The sequence below is a fragment of the Cherax quadricarinatus genome, chromosome 1 (genome assembly GCF_038502225.1).
Source record: "Cherax quadricarinatus isolate ZL_2023a chromosome 1, ASM3850222v1, whole genome shotgun sequence".
NCBI classification, from domain to species: domain Eukaryota; kingdom Metazoa; phylum Arthropoda; class Malacostraca; order Decapoda; family Parastacidae; genus Cherax; species Cherax quadricarinatus.
The window spans coordinates 83,717,267-83,733,030 of record NC_091292.1 but is presented as its reverse complement, the minus strand read 5'-3'; the positions used below and the strand labels follow the sequence as shown (position 1 = coordinate 83,733,030).

The 15,764-nt window shown below is 39.8% G+C and overlaps 1 protein-coding gene across 2 annotated transcripts in view; it reads left to right on the top strand.

Moving 5' to 3' along the window:
• The first annotated feature begins 1,081 nt into the window (after positions 1–1,081).
• Positions 1,082–15,764, top strand: part of LOC128685726 (sacsin-like) — a 73,203-nt gene continuing 58,520 nt past the window's right edge. Inside the window, exons 1-4 of one of the 2 annotated variants that reach the window (XM_070083359.1) lie at positions 1,082–1,191; positions 5,613–5,667; positions 6,341–6,447; positions 8,322–8,432. In XM_070083359.1, the coding sequence (XP_069939460.1) occupies positions 5,664–5,667; positions 6,341–6,447; positions 8,322–8,432 (222 nt within the window). In that variant the 5' untranslated portion in view covers positions 1,082–1,191; positions 5,613–5,663. Of the gene's footprint in view, positions 1,192–5,612; positions 5,668–6,340; positions 6,448–8,321; positions 8,433–15,764 lie in introns of those variants that run through there. The other variant, XM_070083366.1, reaches the window with a different exon arrangement.

Here is a 15,764-nt window from a genome sequence, read left to right as displayed (position 1 = left end):
ACTAAGGGCCCTGAATCTGCACTCTCTAGAAAGACGTAGAATTAGGGGGGATATGATTGAGGTGTATAAATGGAAGACAGGAATAAATAAAGGGGATGTAAATAGTGTGCTGAAAATATCTAGCCTAGACAGGACTCGCAGCAATGGTTTTAAGTTGGAAAAATTCAGATTCAGGAAGGATATAGGAAAGTACTGGTTTGGTAATAGAGTTGTGGATGAGTGGAACAAACTCCCAAGTACCGTTATAGAGGCCAGAACGTTGTGTAGCTTTAAAAATAGGTTGGATAAATACATGAGTGGATGTGGGTGGGTGTGAGTTAGACCTGATAGCTTGTGCTACCAGGTCGGTTGCCGTGTTCCTCCCTTAAGTCAATGTGACCTGACCTGACTAGGTTGGGTGCATTGGCTTAAGCCGGTAGGAGACTTGGACCTGCCTCGCATGGGCCAGTAGGCCTTCTGCAGTGTTCCTTCGTTCTTATGTTCTTAGTAATGACCCTCGTATTGTAGATAGTCTTAAAGACCCTCGTGTAGTAGATAGTCTTTTTAGTATGATAATAAGATGTTATCTTCATTGTAGAATAATAAGAAAATATTATAACCTTTATATTATAATAATAAGGTAAAAAGGACCCCAATGGAAATAAGTCACTCTGACTTTTTTGGGTTATCCTAGGTTCTCTACACATATGCTGCTATGTATGATAATTCTATGTAACTGCATTTGTGTATACCTGAATAAACTTACTTACTTACTTACCCTGCAACCACAACTGGGTGAGCACATATTTCTTTGTGTCGTTAGGTGCTGGTGATCCAGTCATTCACCACAGGAACAGTACGCGTATCATACAGAGTGAGAGAGAGAAAGGCGCTATCTGCCACTTATATATTTGAACGACAATAGAATCATGATACTTGCCGTTTATCGTATTTCAGAATAAACATAAACACCAAATATAATTACGGATATATGTAATAAGCAATAATGTAGCACAAATACCAGAAGTTTTCACATTAAAAAAAGGGGAAATGCAGACAGAGCAACTAGCAACTGGAGGAGGCAGCTGCAGCGGCTACCAAAGCCAGTACACTGTTCTGCTCAGAGCACCTCCACACAGTCTACTGGACGGTAGAACACCTATACTTTCCTACTTGGGTTCCGACGGGGGGAACTTTCCTGAGTATGATAAAGTAAGTGATTTATTTAAATACTAAATAAAATTTTTGTGGAAGAGCTCAACCTGTGAAGGGTCTTGTAGTTCATGGAGAAAGGGAGGGCAATTAGTTTTCACCCAAGGAAGGGAAGATCAAGCAATTTTGATTCAAGGGAGGAAAGAGCAAATCCAATATCTTGCATCAAGAGCCCCACCAGCATCAGGAAACCTCTCTTGAAGGTTTGAAGCTATACGAAAGATGGGGTTTATGAGGTTTCCCCTCAAGGGGAAGTGTCTAGTTGCTAGTAAAATGTGTCGAGTTGGGAAACTGGAGCTACCCCATTCCTTGGATCAAACCTGATTACCTCTTGGTCCCCTGTCCTTGGACGACCTCTCATGGACTTAGCCATAATTACATGAGATTAGCTTGTAACCAGCAATGTGTATTGTTAGCATGAGTTCTGAAGATTAAAATGTAGCAGTGGAGGTTTTAGTACTGTAGTTAAAACTATGTTGGTGTTAGGACTGGATGTTTGAGTTAGGATTGTGTATTGAAGTGAATTAGGGTTTTGTGTTGTGGTTTGAACTTTGTTTCCCCTCAGGGAAGGTTCTTTGATGTTGGTGAGGGGCTCTTGATTTAGGGAATTGGATCTGTGCTCCAGTTCCCCGAATTAAGCCTGAATGCCTTCCACATCCCCCCCCAGGCGCTGTATAATCCTACGGGTTTAGCACTTCCCCCTTAATAATAATTGAACTTTGTTTGGACTTTGGATGTGTTGTAGTATGTTTGGACTTTGGATGTGTATTGTAGTTTGGCCTTTGGGTGTGTGTTGTAGTTTGGACCAGGGGCGTGGTAAGGGGGGGGGCAGGCCGTCCCGGGTGACACCATTTAGGGGGTGACACTAATGCCCAAAACAGTGCTGCACCAACATAAAAGAAGAATCCTTCGTTTCTACATAGCCTATTATGCATTAACAAAGTAGTATAAATAAGCCTATATAGGGAAAATCATTGATTTTGATGATGTGATTGATGATTTTGCAGGACTGACCCCTCAAGGAAGGTTCCTTGATGTTGGTGAGGGGCTCTTGATTTAGGGAATTGGATCTGTGCTCCAGTTCCCCGAATTAAGCCTGAATGCCTTCCACATCCCCCCCCCAGGCGCTGTATAATCCTCCGGGTTTAGCGCTTCCCCTTGATTATTATAATAATAATTTGCAGGACTGAAGGCAAGGAAATGCCTAGCCATGCTAGGCGTTCTAGTGGTACACTCTGTAATTATTATTTTACTACATGTAAACCACACAATAACCAAATTCTGTAAACTCAGCATTGTAATACTTATAGAGAATAAAGTTTGAATTTGAATTTTGAACTGAGATGTTACCAGTACTCAAGGTCAAGTCGGAACCCGTGTTTCTCTGATATGGGAATGTTTTTCTTTATTTTTCAAGTTTTCTTTTTTGTTTTGTTTTTCCTTTGTTGAAGATGAATAAATGTAGGATCTGTTGCCTGTACTCAAAGTGGTATTTGAGTTTGTTTCCTCAATATTACTACGCTTATTTATTTTATCAATAATAAAGTTGAGAAGTATTCTCCTGTTTAGTTTAAGGCCCTTAAACGTTCTCATTGCTAAATATATGTCCCTGGTGATGCAGTAGTGACATAACTGGAGTTTACTCCCCCCATCCCCCCGCCCTTGAATTTCATGGGTGTGACACCAAAGATGTTGCCCCGGGTGACACCAACTCTAGCGACGCCGCTGGTTTGGACTTCCGGTGTGTTGAAATTTGTTTGGACTTTGTGTGCGTGTTTGTCTGTTTGGATTTGGGTGCGTGTTGAAATCTGTTTGGGTGCGTGTTGAAGTTTTGACTTTGAGTGCGTGTTGAAGTTTGGACTTTGGGTGCGTGTTGAAGTTTGGACTTTCGGTGCGTGTTGAAGTTTTGACTTAGGTGCATGTTGAAGTTTGGACTTTGGGTGCATGTTAAAGTTTGGACTTTGGGTGCATGTTAAAGTTTGGACTTTGGGTGCATGTTGAAGTTTGGATTTTGGGTGTGTGTTGAAGTTTGTACTTTGGGTGCCTGTTGAAGTTTGGATTTTGGGTGCCTGTTGAAGTTTGGACTTTGGGTGCACGTTGAAGTTTGTTTGGACTTTGGGTGCGTGTTAAAGTTTGGACTTTGGGTGCATGTTGAAGTTTGGACTTTGGGTGCATGTTGAAGTTTGGACTTTGGGTGCGTGTTGAAGTTTGGACTTTGGGTGCATGTTGAAGTTTGGACTTTGGGTGCACGTTGAAGTTTGTTTGGTCTTTGGCTGCGTGTTGAAGTCTGTTTGGACTTTGGGTGCATGTTTGTCTGTTTGGACTTTGGCTGCGTGTTGAAATCTGTTTGGGTGCGTGTTGAAGTTTGGACTTTGGGTGTGTGTTAAAGAGTGGACTTTGGGTGCGTGTTGAAGTTTGGACTTTGGGTGTGTGTTGAAGTTTGGACTTTGGGTGTGTGTTAAAGTTTGGACTTTGGGTGCGTGTTGAAGTTTGGACTTTGGGTGTGTGTTGAAGTTTGGACTTTGGGTGCGTGTTAAAGTTTGGACTTTGGGTGCGTGTTAAAGTTTGGACTTTGGGTGCATGTTAAAGTTTGGACTTTGGGTGTGTGTTAAAGTTTGGACTTTGGGTGCGTGTTAAAGTTTGGACTTTGGGTGCGTGTTAAAGTTTGGACTTTGGGTGCATGTTGAAGTTTGGACTTTGGGTGCATGCTGAAGTTTGGACTTTGGGTGCACATTGAAGTTTGGACTTTGGGTGCACATTGAAGTTTGTTTGGACTTTGGGTGTGTTGAAGTCTGTTTGGACTTTGGGTGCATGTTTGTCTGTTTGGACTTTGGGTGCGTGTTGAAATCTGTTTGGGTGCGTGTTGAAGTTTGGACTTTGGGTGCGTGTTGAAATTGTTTGGGTGCATGTTGAAGTTTGGACTTTGGGTGCGTGTTGAAATTGTTTGGGTGCATGTTGAAGTTTGGACTTTGGGTGCGTGTTGAAGTTTGGACTTTGGGTGCGTGTTGAAGTTTGGACTTTGGGTGCGTGTTGAGGTTTGGACTTTGGGTGCGTGTTGAAATCTGTTTGGGTGCGTGTTGAAGTTTGGACTTTGGGTGCATGTTGAAGTTTGGACTTTGGGTGTGTGTTGAAGTTTGGACTTTGGGTGCATGTTAAAGTTTGGACTTTGGGTGCATGTTAAAGTTTGGACTTTGGGTGCATGTTGAAGTTTGGACTTTGGGTGTGTGTTGAAGTTTGCACTTTGGGTGCATGTTAAAGTTTGGACTTTGGGTGCATGTTAAAGTTTGAACTTTGGGTGCATGTTAAAGTTTGGACTTTGGGTGCATGTTAAAGTTTGGACTTTGGGTGTGTATTGAAGTTTGGACTTTGGGTGTGTGTTGAAGTTTGGACTTTGGGTGCACATTGAAGTTTGGACTTTGGGTGCATGTTGAAGTTTGTTTGGACTTTGGGTGTGTGTTGAAGTCTGTTTGGACTTTGGGTGCATGTTTGTCTGTTTGGACTTTGGGTGTGTATTGAAATATGTTTGGGTGCATGTTGAAGTTTGGACTTTGGGTGTGTGTTAAAGTTTGGACTTTGGGTGTGTGTTGAAGTTTGGACTGTGGGTGCATGTTGAAGTTTGGACTTGGGTGCATGTTGAGGTTTGGACTTTAGTTGCGTGTTAAAGTTTGGACTTTGGGTGCGTGTTGAAGTTTGGACTTTGGGTGCATGTTGAAGTTTGGACTTTGGGTGCGTGTTGACGTTTGGACTGGGTGCTTGTTGAGGTTTGGTCTTTAGTTGCGTGTTAAAGTTTGGACTTTGGGTGTGTGTTGAAGTTTGGACTTTGGGTGTGTGTTGAAGTTTGGACTTTGGGTGCATGTTGAAGTTTGGACTTTGGGTGCGTGTTGAAGTTTGGACTTTGGGTGCAAGTTGAAGTTTGGACTTTGGGTGCGTGTTGAAGTTTGGACTTTGGGTGTGTGTTGAAGTTTGGACTTTGGGTGCGTGTTGAAGTTTGGACTTTGGGTGTGTGTTGAAGTTTGGACTTTGGGTGCTGTTGAAGTTTGGACTTTGGTTGCATGTTAAAGTTTGGACTTTGGGTGTGTGTTGAAGCTTGGACTTTGGTTGCATGTTAAAGTTTGGACTTTGGGTGTGTGTTGAAGCTTGGACTTTGGGTGCGTGTTGAAGTTTGGACTTTGGGTGTGTTGAAGTTTGGACTTTGGGTGCACATTGAAGTTTGGACTTTGGGTGCACGTTGAAGTTTGTTTGGACTTTGGGTGCGTGTTGAAGTCTGTTTGGACTTTGGGTGCGTATTGAAGTCTGTTTGGACTTTGGGTGCGTGTTGAAGTCTGTTTTTACTTTGGGTGCGTGTTGAAGTCTGTTTGGACTTTGGGTGCGTGTTGGTGTTGGAGTTTGTACTCGGTGCAATAATTTATGCATATTTTCAGTTCTCGAATGTCAGCTGCTTTTGGGTCAGTGGCAGAACGTCAGCTATCATAATGGGTAAGTTGTGGATATTTTTTAACAACTGAAGTTCATGGTAAAAATTAATTAAGATTGTCATCTACTTTGCCATAAATTGTTATATGTAGGAGTCTCAATTTTGCAATGGCCTTGGTGTATACTAGTCACTCAGGATTTATTAATCTATTAACTGTGTTTTATAGTTTGGCCTGGTTCCTGCCTGCAGTTCTGTGTTGTAGGAAAGAAACAAAAAACTTTATGGTAGTGGTGTAATCATTATAATACACATGATAACATGACCATCAAGTAGGTAACAAAGTATCTTAGCCTGCCAACACTAGTGATAGTCACTATTAGCTCATGATACCGGATTGATTCATTTGTAATAATAATAAAAGTCTTTATTTCTAAAAGTACATAATATATGGGATCGAACTGTGGACCTCAATGTATAAACTGATTGTGTTACTAATCGAGCTATAGGACAATGTAGAAACTTTGATGAAAAAATATTTGTAATATGATCAGAATCTTCTCTGCAGTGTTCATAATTATTTTGGTAATTATCTGATAATATGCACACGATTACACACACACACCAATCCAATTAGAGAACTACCAGTTCATTCAGCAAATAATATATATAACTTATTTAATAACAAGTGCTTTATTGTACTGGCTTTATCTTCATATTTTTTTTTAATATCAACAGATAACCAAGATGATCCATTTGACTATAACACCATTGAGATCCCGACTGTGGTGGGTCTCCTGAGAAATATTCTTACCCAGTATCCTGACAATGGTCAAATAATCAAGGTAGGTTTCATATTAATTATTATATTACCTGCTTAAACATCTTCACTAAAGAGTAAAGGTAACTTTTAAGGGTCTACAGTACAGTGGTACCTCAATATTCGAGCTTAATCCATTCCAGGAGGCTGTTCAAATAGTGAGTTGTATGAATATTGAATAAATTTTTCCTATAAGAAATAATGTATACTGGATTAATCAGCTCCTGACCCAAAAAAAATACCAATTATGAAATGTTTTTTAATTGAAAATATTGCTTATTTAAATCTGTATAATAATGTTTGCATGCATAAAATAATTTATGAAAACTATACCTGGAGTATACCTGGAGATGGTTTTGGGGGTCAATGTCCCTGCGACCCGGTCTGTGACCAGGCCTCATGGTGGATCAGGACCTGATCAACAAGGCTGTTACTGTTGGCTGCACGCATCCTGGCTTCTGAACCACAGCCCAGCTCGTCAGGTGCCTGTGCAGCGCCTTCTTGAAGACAGCCATGGGTCTATTGGTAATCCCCCTTATGTATGCTGAGAGGCAGTTGAACAGTCTTGGGCCCCCTAACACTTATTGTGGTCTCTTATCGTGCTAATGGTGCCCCTGCTTTTCATTGGGGGGATGTTGCATCGTCTGCCGAGTCTTTTGCTTTCATAGGGAGGGATTTTTCCCTCTAGGATTTTCCCTCTAGGATTTTCCAAGTGTATATAATCATGTATCTCCTGCCTATGTTCTAGGGAGTACAGGGTGAGGAACTTCAAGTGTTCCCAGTAATTGAGGTGTTTTATTGCAGTTATGTGTGCTGTGAAGGTTCTCTATATTTTCTAGGTCAGCAATTTCACCTGCCTTGAAAGGTGCTGTTAGTGTGCAGCAATATTCAAGCCTAGATAGAATAAGCGACCTGAAGAGTGTCATCATGGGCTTGGCATTCCTAGTTTTGAAGGTTCTCATTATCCATCCTGTCATTTTTCTAGCAGATGCGATTGATACAATGTTGTGGTCTTTGAAGGTGAGATCCTCTGACATCACTCCCAGGTCTTTGACATTAGTTTTTTGTTCTATGGTGTGGTTGGAATCTGTTATTTGTTTTATTGTGTGGTTGGAATTTGTTTTATACAGTGGAACCTCGGTTTTTGGTTGTCCTGGTTTTCATCAAGTTCGGGTTTTGACGACTTTTTTCGTCAAAATTTCTTTTATTTGTTGGAACCATGGCTAGGGCTAAAAGTGAGCAATTTATAACAATAAATGGAGGAAAAAAATTGGAATGACTTTTGCAGCAAGTAGTGCCTCCAAACAGTAGTGGCAGGTTGGTGTGGCGACCCCAGAAATTTAAAGTTATGCTAGCCGAAATTATTACCGGATTACTGATTGCCGGATTAGTGATGGCCAACCTGTACTTCAAATAATGAGTCTACTGCTACTAAGTTACATAAATACATGTTGGGACCTATAACCTCATAACACTGGCCATAACACAGGTACACAAAGAAAGAAAGAAGGGGAAGGGGGGGGTTGAGGGAGGTATGAGTGGATGGAAAGAGGTAAAGGCATTTGGGAGAAAGAAAGATGTAGATGGGAGAATAGCAAGATAGAAGGGAGGCAAAGAATGGGAAGGGGGGAAAAAAGGGAGACAAGTAATAATCTCACTTTTTGGAAGTTCTTTGTACTATATTTAAATTCATTTATGTGATGTCTCCTTTTCTACCATTAATCCATTTTTTGTGATTAGAATTTTACCATCAGTGCAGGTGGATGTTGTGTATGCAGAATCAATGTGTTGCATCTTGGTAATCATGATGACAGTACAGGCCCACTTTGTTTGCAGTATTATTTAGTATGCTTCTATAAAAAAATCGATTAATTTATAAATTGCAATTAAACTTTACAGGAATTGGTACAAAATGCTGAAGATGCTGGAGCCACAGTTGTTGAAGTTTTGCATGATACACGAAAAGTGCAGAGTTCCGAAGCTCATAATGATGTTCAAAAGTTTCTCAAGGTAAGCACATTTTTGTTGCTTAGTTACCATTATTTGTATCTGTATCTAATGGTTCTCCCTCTTCTGTTTGTAACTGTTAAATCCATTTGTTCCATAGGTTTCCTCAACTTGTTAATCTCCAAAATGAACACTTACTGTAAAATATGTGTTGTCCTAATGTAGGGTGAAAGGTGAGTATTTATTGTAGAAAGTCAGGCATGGTAGTTCCCATACCAGCTACCAGACCCACATGAAATATACGACAAATTTAAAGCACCCCAGAGCAATTATTATTATTATTACTATAGGTAGGTTGGTAAACAGCAACCGCCCAGGGAGGTACTACCGTCCTGCCAAGTGAGTGTAAAACGAAAGCCTGTAATTGTTTTACATGATGGTAGGATTGCTGGTGTCCTTTTTTCTGTCTCATAAACATGCAAGGTTTCAGGTATGTCTTGCTACTTCTACTTACACTTAGGTCACACTACATATGTACATGTACAAGCATATATATACACACCCCTCTGGGTTTTCTGCTATTTTCTTTTTAGTTCTTGTTTTTGTTTATTTCCTCTTATCTCCATGGGGAAGTGGAACAGAATTTTTCCTCCGTAAGCCATGCGTGTTGTAAGAGGCGACTAAAATGGCAGGGGCATGGGGCTAGTAACCCCTTCTCTTGTATAAATTATTAAATTTAAAAAGAGAAACTTTCGTTTTTCTTTTTTGGGCCACCCTGCCTTGGTGGGATATGGCCGGTTTGTTAAAAAAAAATTATTATTATTATTATTTCAACAAACCGGCCATATCCCACCAAGGCAGGGTGGCCCAAAAAGAAAAACAAAAGTTTCTCTTTTTAAATTTAGTAATGTATACAGGAGAAGGGGTTACTAGCCCCTTGCTCCCGACATTTTAGTCGCCTTTTACAACACGCATGGCTTATGGAGGAAGGATTCTGTTCCACTTCCCCATAGAGATAAGAGGAAATAAACAAGAACAAGAACTAGAAAGAAAATAGCAGAAAACCCAGAGGGGTATGTATATATATGCTTGTACATGTATGTGTAGTGTGACCTAAGTGTAAGTAGAAGTAGCAAGATGTACCTGAAATCTTGCATGTTTATGAGACAGAAAGAGAGACACCAACAATCCTACCATCATGTAAAACAATTACAGGCTTTCGTTTTACACTCACTTGGCAGGACGGTAGTATCTCCCTGGGCGGCTGCTGTCTACCAACCTACTACCTAGGTATTATTATTTATTTTATTGTATTTTATTATCACACTGGCCGATTCCCACCAAGGCAGGGTGGCCCGAAAAAGAAAGACTTTCACCATCATTCACTCCATCACTGTCTTGCCAGAAGGGTGCTTTACACTACAGTTTTTAAACTGCAACATTAACACCCCTCCTTCAGAGTGCAGGCACTGTACTTCCCATCTCCAGGACTCAAGTCCGGCCTGCCGGTTTCCCTGAATCCCTTCATAAATGTTACTTTGCTCACACTCCAACAGCACGTCAAGTATTAAAAACCATTTGTCTCCATTCACTCCTATCAAACACGCTCATGCATGCCTGTTGGAAGTCCAAGCCCCTCGCACACAAAACCTCCTTTACCCCCTCCCTCCAACCTTTCCTAGGCCGACCCCTACCCCGCCTTCCTTCCACTTCAGACTGATACACTCTTGAAGTCATTCTGTTTCGCTCCATTCTCTCTACATGTCCGAACCACCTCAACAACCCTTCCTCAGCCCTCTGGACAACAGTTTTGGTAATCCCGCACCTCCTCCTAACTTCCAAACTACGAATTCTCTGCATTATATTCACACCACACATTCCCCTCAGACATGACATCTCCACTGCCTCCAGCCTTCTCCTCGCTGCAACATTCATCACCCACGCTTCACACCCATATAAGAGCGTTGGTAAAACTATACTCTCATACATTCCCCTCTTTGCCTCCAAGGACAAAGTTCTTTGTCTCCACAGACTCCCAAGTGCACCACTCACTCTTTTTCCCTCATCAATTCTATGATTCACCTCATCTTTCATAGACCCATCCGCTGACACGTCCACTCCCAAATATCTGAATACGTTCACCTCCTCCATACTCTCTCCCTCCAATCTGATATCCAATCTTTCATCACCTAATCTTTTTGTTATCCTCATAACCTTACTCTTTCCTGTATTCACCTTTAATTTTCTTCTTTTCACACCCTACCAAATTCATCCACCAATCTCTGCAACTTCTCTTCAGAATCTCCCAAGAGCACAGTGTCATCAGCAAAGAGCAGCTGTGACAACTCCCACTTTGTGTGTGATTCTTTATCTTTTAACTCCACGCCTCTTGCCAAGACCCTCGCATTTACTTCTCTTACAACCCCATCTATAAATATATTAAACAACCACGGTGACATCACACATCCTTGTCTAAGGCCTACTTTTACTGGGAAAAAATTTCCCTCTTTCCTACATACTCTAACTTTAGCCTCACTATCCTCGTAAAAACTCTTCACTGCTTTCAGTAACCTACCTCCTACACCATACACTTGCAACATCTGCCCCATTGCCCCCCAATCCACCCTGTCATACGCCTTTTCCAAATCCATAAATGCCACAAAGACCTCTTTAGCTTTATCTAAATACTGTTCACTAATATGTTTCACTGTAAACACCTGGTCCACACACCCCCTACCTTTCCTAAAGCCTCCTTGTTCATCTGCTATCCTATTCTACGTCTTGCTCTTAATTCTTTCAATTATAACTCTACCATACACTTTACCAGGTATACTCAACAGACTTATCCCCCTATAATTTTTGCACTCTCTTTTATCCCCTTTGCCTTTATACAAAGGAACTATGCAAGCTCTCTGCCAATCCCTAGGTACCTTACCCTCTTCCATACATTTATTAACTAATTGCACCAACCACTCCAAAACTATATCCCCACCTGCTTTTAACATTTCTATCTTTATCCCATCAATCCCGGCTGCCTTACCCCCTTTCATTTTACCTACTGCCTCACGAACTTCCCCCACACTCACAACTGGCTCTTCCTCACTCCTACAAGATGTTATTCCTCCTTGCCCTATACACAAAATCACAGCTTCCCTATCTTCATCAACATTTAACAATTCCTCAAAATATTCCCTCCATCTTCCCAATACAGTGTACCTCTAACTCTCCATTTAATAACTCTCCTCTCCTATTATTATTATTATTATTAATTATTATTATTATTATTATTATTATTATTATTATTATTACTATTACCATCAACATACCTTGTTCACTGGGTCTAATCATTTCTAACAACTATACTTTGATGCCATTGTAAACGAGAGAGATGCAGAGAATGTAAACAAACACAAACCCATATTAATACCTGTCGAACTGATTATGAGTAACTCAATTCATTCACGTTTCGAGCTTCTCCGAAGACCGAAAATATTAGGCCGCCCCCGACATTCTATGTTGAACTTGCAATTGTTAATAAAACACACCAAAACAATTTTTTAAATAATATACAATATAAAAAACATAAATGGAACTTTTATCAAAACATTTTTTAATACTTACAAAAATATAAAAAGGAAGCAAATATCAACAATGCCAAATTGCAAAGTGATGCAAGTTTCAATCCCTATATTCCTGAGATTCATTTGGAAGACCAATGATTCTATATTGCTAATTGATGGAAGTCTGTGAAACAATTTCTATCAGTCTTTATGCACAGATTTACTTTGCATACACTACAGACGAATGACGATGTTACGAGGTGCTGCAATACTTTAAACGGCCTTTGCCCTGCCATTGGGAAGTGCATTAGAGTCATGTCTTTCCTAACACTGTCATCAGGCATTTCTGTACGTGTTTCCCAGGTTTCACTATACATTGGAAGTACATGGTGAATTAGTTGGTGAAGGTCTTGGAGTTGTTCAGGCTGCTCCCTCTAAGGTTTTGTCCTTTCTTGCAATTTCAGAGATAGAATTCCTGAAATACTTCAGTTGCATACACTTTTGCTTTATTGCTCGAGAATCACGGCAATAAAGCACCCATGCATTCACAACAGCAAGATCAATAATATAGGCAAATAGCCGCATGCCATTGGTGTTTTGTAGAGATGCACCAACATGTTGCTTTTGTCAATACCTCCCATGTTTGCATTATAGCTTGATGACTGCAGGGCACGATATTTTCTCTTTCCTCTTTGTACCCTTGTTATATACTCATGGGCTCGACCCCAATATCAGTTGTCACTAAAGTCACAACTTTGGTGTCCTTCCATCGTACAACAAGGACACCATCATTGTTGTTGAAGCAAAAATTGCCCCTGGCCACACTGTTTTTTTCCATTTGTTTGATAGGCACCAGATGTGGCTTACCACATCTATTGTCACGTACTGTTCCAGTGTATCTGCAGTTATACTTATCTCTTAGTAGCTTGACCAAAGGCATACTTGAAAAGAAAATCATATGCAAGTACCAGAACAATCTTTGTATTGGAAGTTTACATTCTTCCTGTGGCAGCTGTATGGGATGTGTGTCAAAATACATGAGTATATCATGTATGAGTCCATCTTGACTTGCACGACAAAAAAGTTTGAAACCCCACTTATCTGGTTTTGTTTTGATGTACTGCCTTAGGTTTCCAGCAGTTTTACCCTTGAAACCATGACTTCATCAATAGATTGCTTGGGTGTAGCTGGAATTTTCAAGCAAGCATTAGTTAGTTCAGTGTAAAGAGGCCTTACTTTGTAGAATCTGTCATTATCCTTTTTTGTGTTGTCATTGAAATGAATATGACTTCTACCTCTTAGACGCCATGCTCTCTGCAACCTGTTGGCTCCTAAAACCAGCTTTCCAATAGTCTTCGAGGGATGGTAGTGAATTAATACCCATGAACAACAAAATACCTATGAACCTCATGATCTCTTCAGAATCTGTTGAAAAAGTAAACGTCTTGTTGCCTTGTATACAAATTTGTTTGATATGCTATGAAGACCTAATTGCAAGAGGCTTTTCATGTTCATATGCCGGCAAAGGATCATTTTCAATGTCATCTACGGTCCACTCAGATGAAACTTGAAGAGCAATATTCTCATGGATCTCTTCCTCATCCGGGTATGCCTATTTCCTCATTACTTTCTGCTTTTTGGCTGGCCTTTCTTCCCTTTCTTCCTCATCATCAGTTGACATCTCTGCATCCTGTGCATCCGTTGGCAAGTATTCATCACCACTATCCAGCAATTCTGGTTCGTCTACCTCTGGTTCTGAGTCACTGTCTTCAGAAACGCAGATATACCTCGACCTGCTGGTCGACTGCTCCCCATAAAACAGCCTCTCATTGGAAGGACAATAGAAACCTCCTGTATAAATCCAGACCACTACAGAGTTCATATATGCAATTGAAAATTTTTTATAAATATTTATTTGACTAAAATTGGACATTCCCGGAAACTCGCGCAATACCGAAATAATTCGGACTAAAATGCATGCACTTTTTTCAACTGCATGCTACACTCATATTATGCTTCACACGGACTTTAGGTATATATCAAAATATGCCTAAACTATTCATGTAAGCACTAAACACAACAATCAGTACTTACCGACATTGTAGAATATATAATCCAAGAGTAGATTTATGCGCGTGTGTTCGAAGCAAAGCCGCTAGTGTTTATATTTTGATCTCTCAACCAATGGGAAGGCGGCAGAAGCGAACTGTACTTAGCTTCAGGGAAGGCTTGTGATTGGTTGGAACTAAAGAACGGGAAGCTGGCCGCGCGGGGCGCGAAGTATGACACGCGCCAAAAACACGTAATCAATACCGAATTATTTCGGCCCACCCCGATAAAGGGTTAAAAATGTAAGATTATATCATAAATTGTTCTACCTCATATTAACAATAGAGTGAATATTGGCTACATATTTGTATTCTGGCACTCTTCATCTGTCTAGACTTGAGTAGTCTGTAAGTATTAGGTTAAATCTGCCTGAAATGCCTCAGCATGATAGTGGCTTTCTTTGCTCCAATTATATTATCCTATGTAAACACACATGGTAACCTTAGCAAAGAAATAAGTATTTTATTTATTTGTTTATTTATGTTGTGTACAAGCTGTCTTCACATTGCAGTAGAATAAAAAACAGCAACACTCCCATTCTCATGCAATACACCATTTTTAAGGGAATGACACTCAAAGTGAAGGCATACGAAAGGAATAATTTTCTACAGTTACCCCCAGTAATACTATTGTGTACACATTTCCTCTGGTGTTGGACTAGAGAAAACATAATTCGTACCATTACTCCAAAAAGCTGCCCGGCCACAACATCTCATATTTTTGTGAATTTGTTCTACTGTGGGTGTATGTACTACGTTTATATGTCATGTAATGTATTTCTTACATAATTTTGAAAAAAATGTTATAGATGGAATAATGAAAATGGATATATTAACGTAATATACATTTAAAGCACCCCATAGTGATTATTATAATTATTATTATTATATTAACCCTTTGACTGTTTTGGTCGTATATACATGTATACGTCTTATGAGCCACTGTTTTTGACGTATATATACTCATAAATTCTAGCGGCTTCAAATCAATCAGGGGAAAGCTGGTAGGCCCACATGTGAGAGAATGGGTCTGTGTGGTCAGTGTGCATCATATAAAAAAAATCCTGGAGCACGTAGTGCATAATGAGAAAAAAAAACTGACCGTTTTTTTTTTTTTTTTTTTTTTTTTAATTAAAATGCCGACTTTGTGGTCTATTTTTGTATAGTATTTAGGGTTTTATTCTCATTTTCTTGGTCTCATTTGATAGAATGGAAAACATATTATAGAAATAGAGGCAATTTTGATTGGTTTTACTATGAACAGAACCTTGAAATAGAGCTCAAAGTAGGGAAAATGTTTGATTTTTGCCAATGTTCAAAAGTATACAAATGATGTCATTTTCCAATAAATGTCCAAGTAGCCATTCTAATATGCAGTCATGAATGGGTTGACATTATTTATACAATTATTACAATATTGCAGTAGTTTGCATAACAGTAAATCTTCTATTTTTTGTTTGAATAAAAACTCAAAGTAGAAAGCAAGAGTAATATCAGAGGGGCCTGGAGACATGACTGATGAACAAAGAAAATGTTATTTTAGAGCCAAGAATGTCTGCATTGTTTATTCTGGACCCTATTTAGAAATTGTCATATTTTTTAATTTTCGTGAAATTGGCCAAATTGCAAATATCTGACCGCGTTATTAGGTAGTTGAAATCGGTAAATGGGCAGTTCCTTGTATTCAGTTGATAGAAAAAATGGAGTTCTAAAAGAAATAGTTTGGT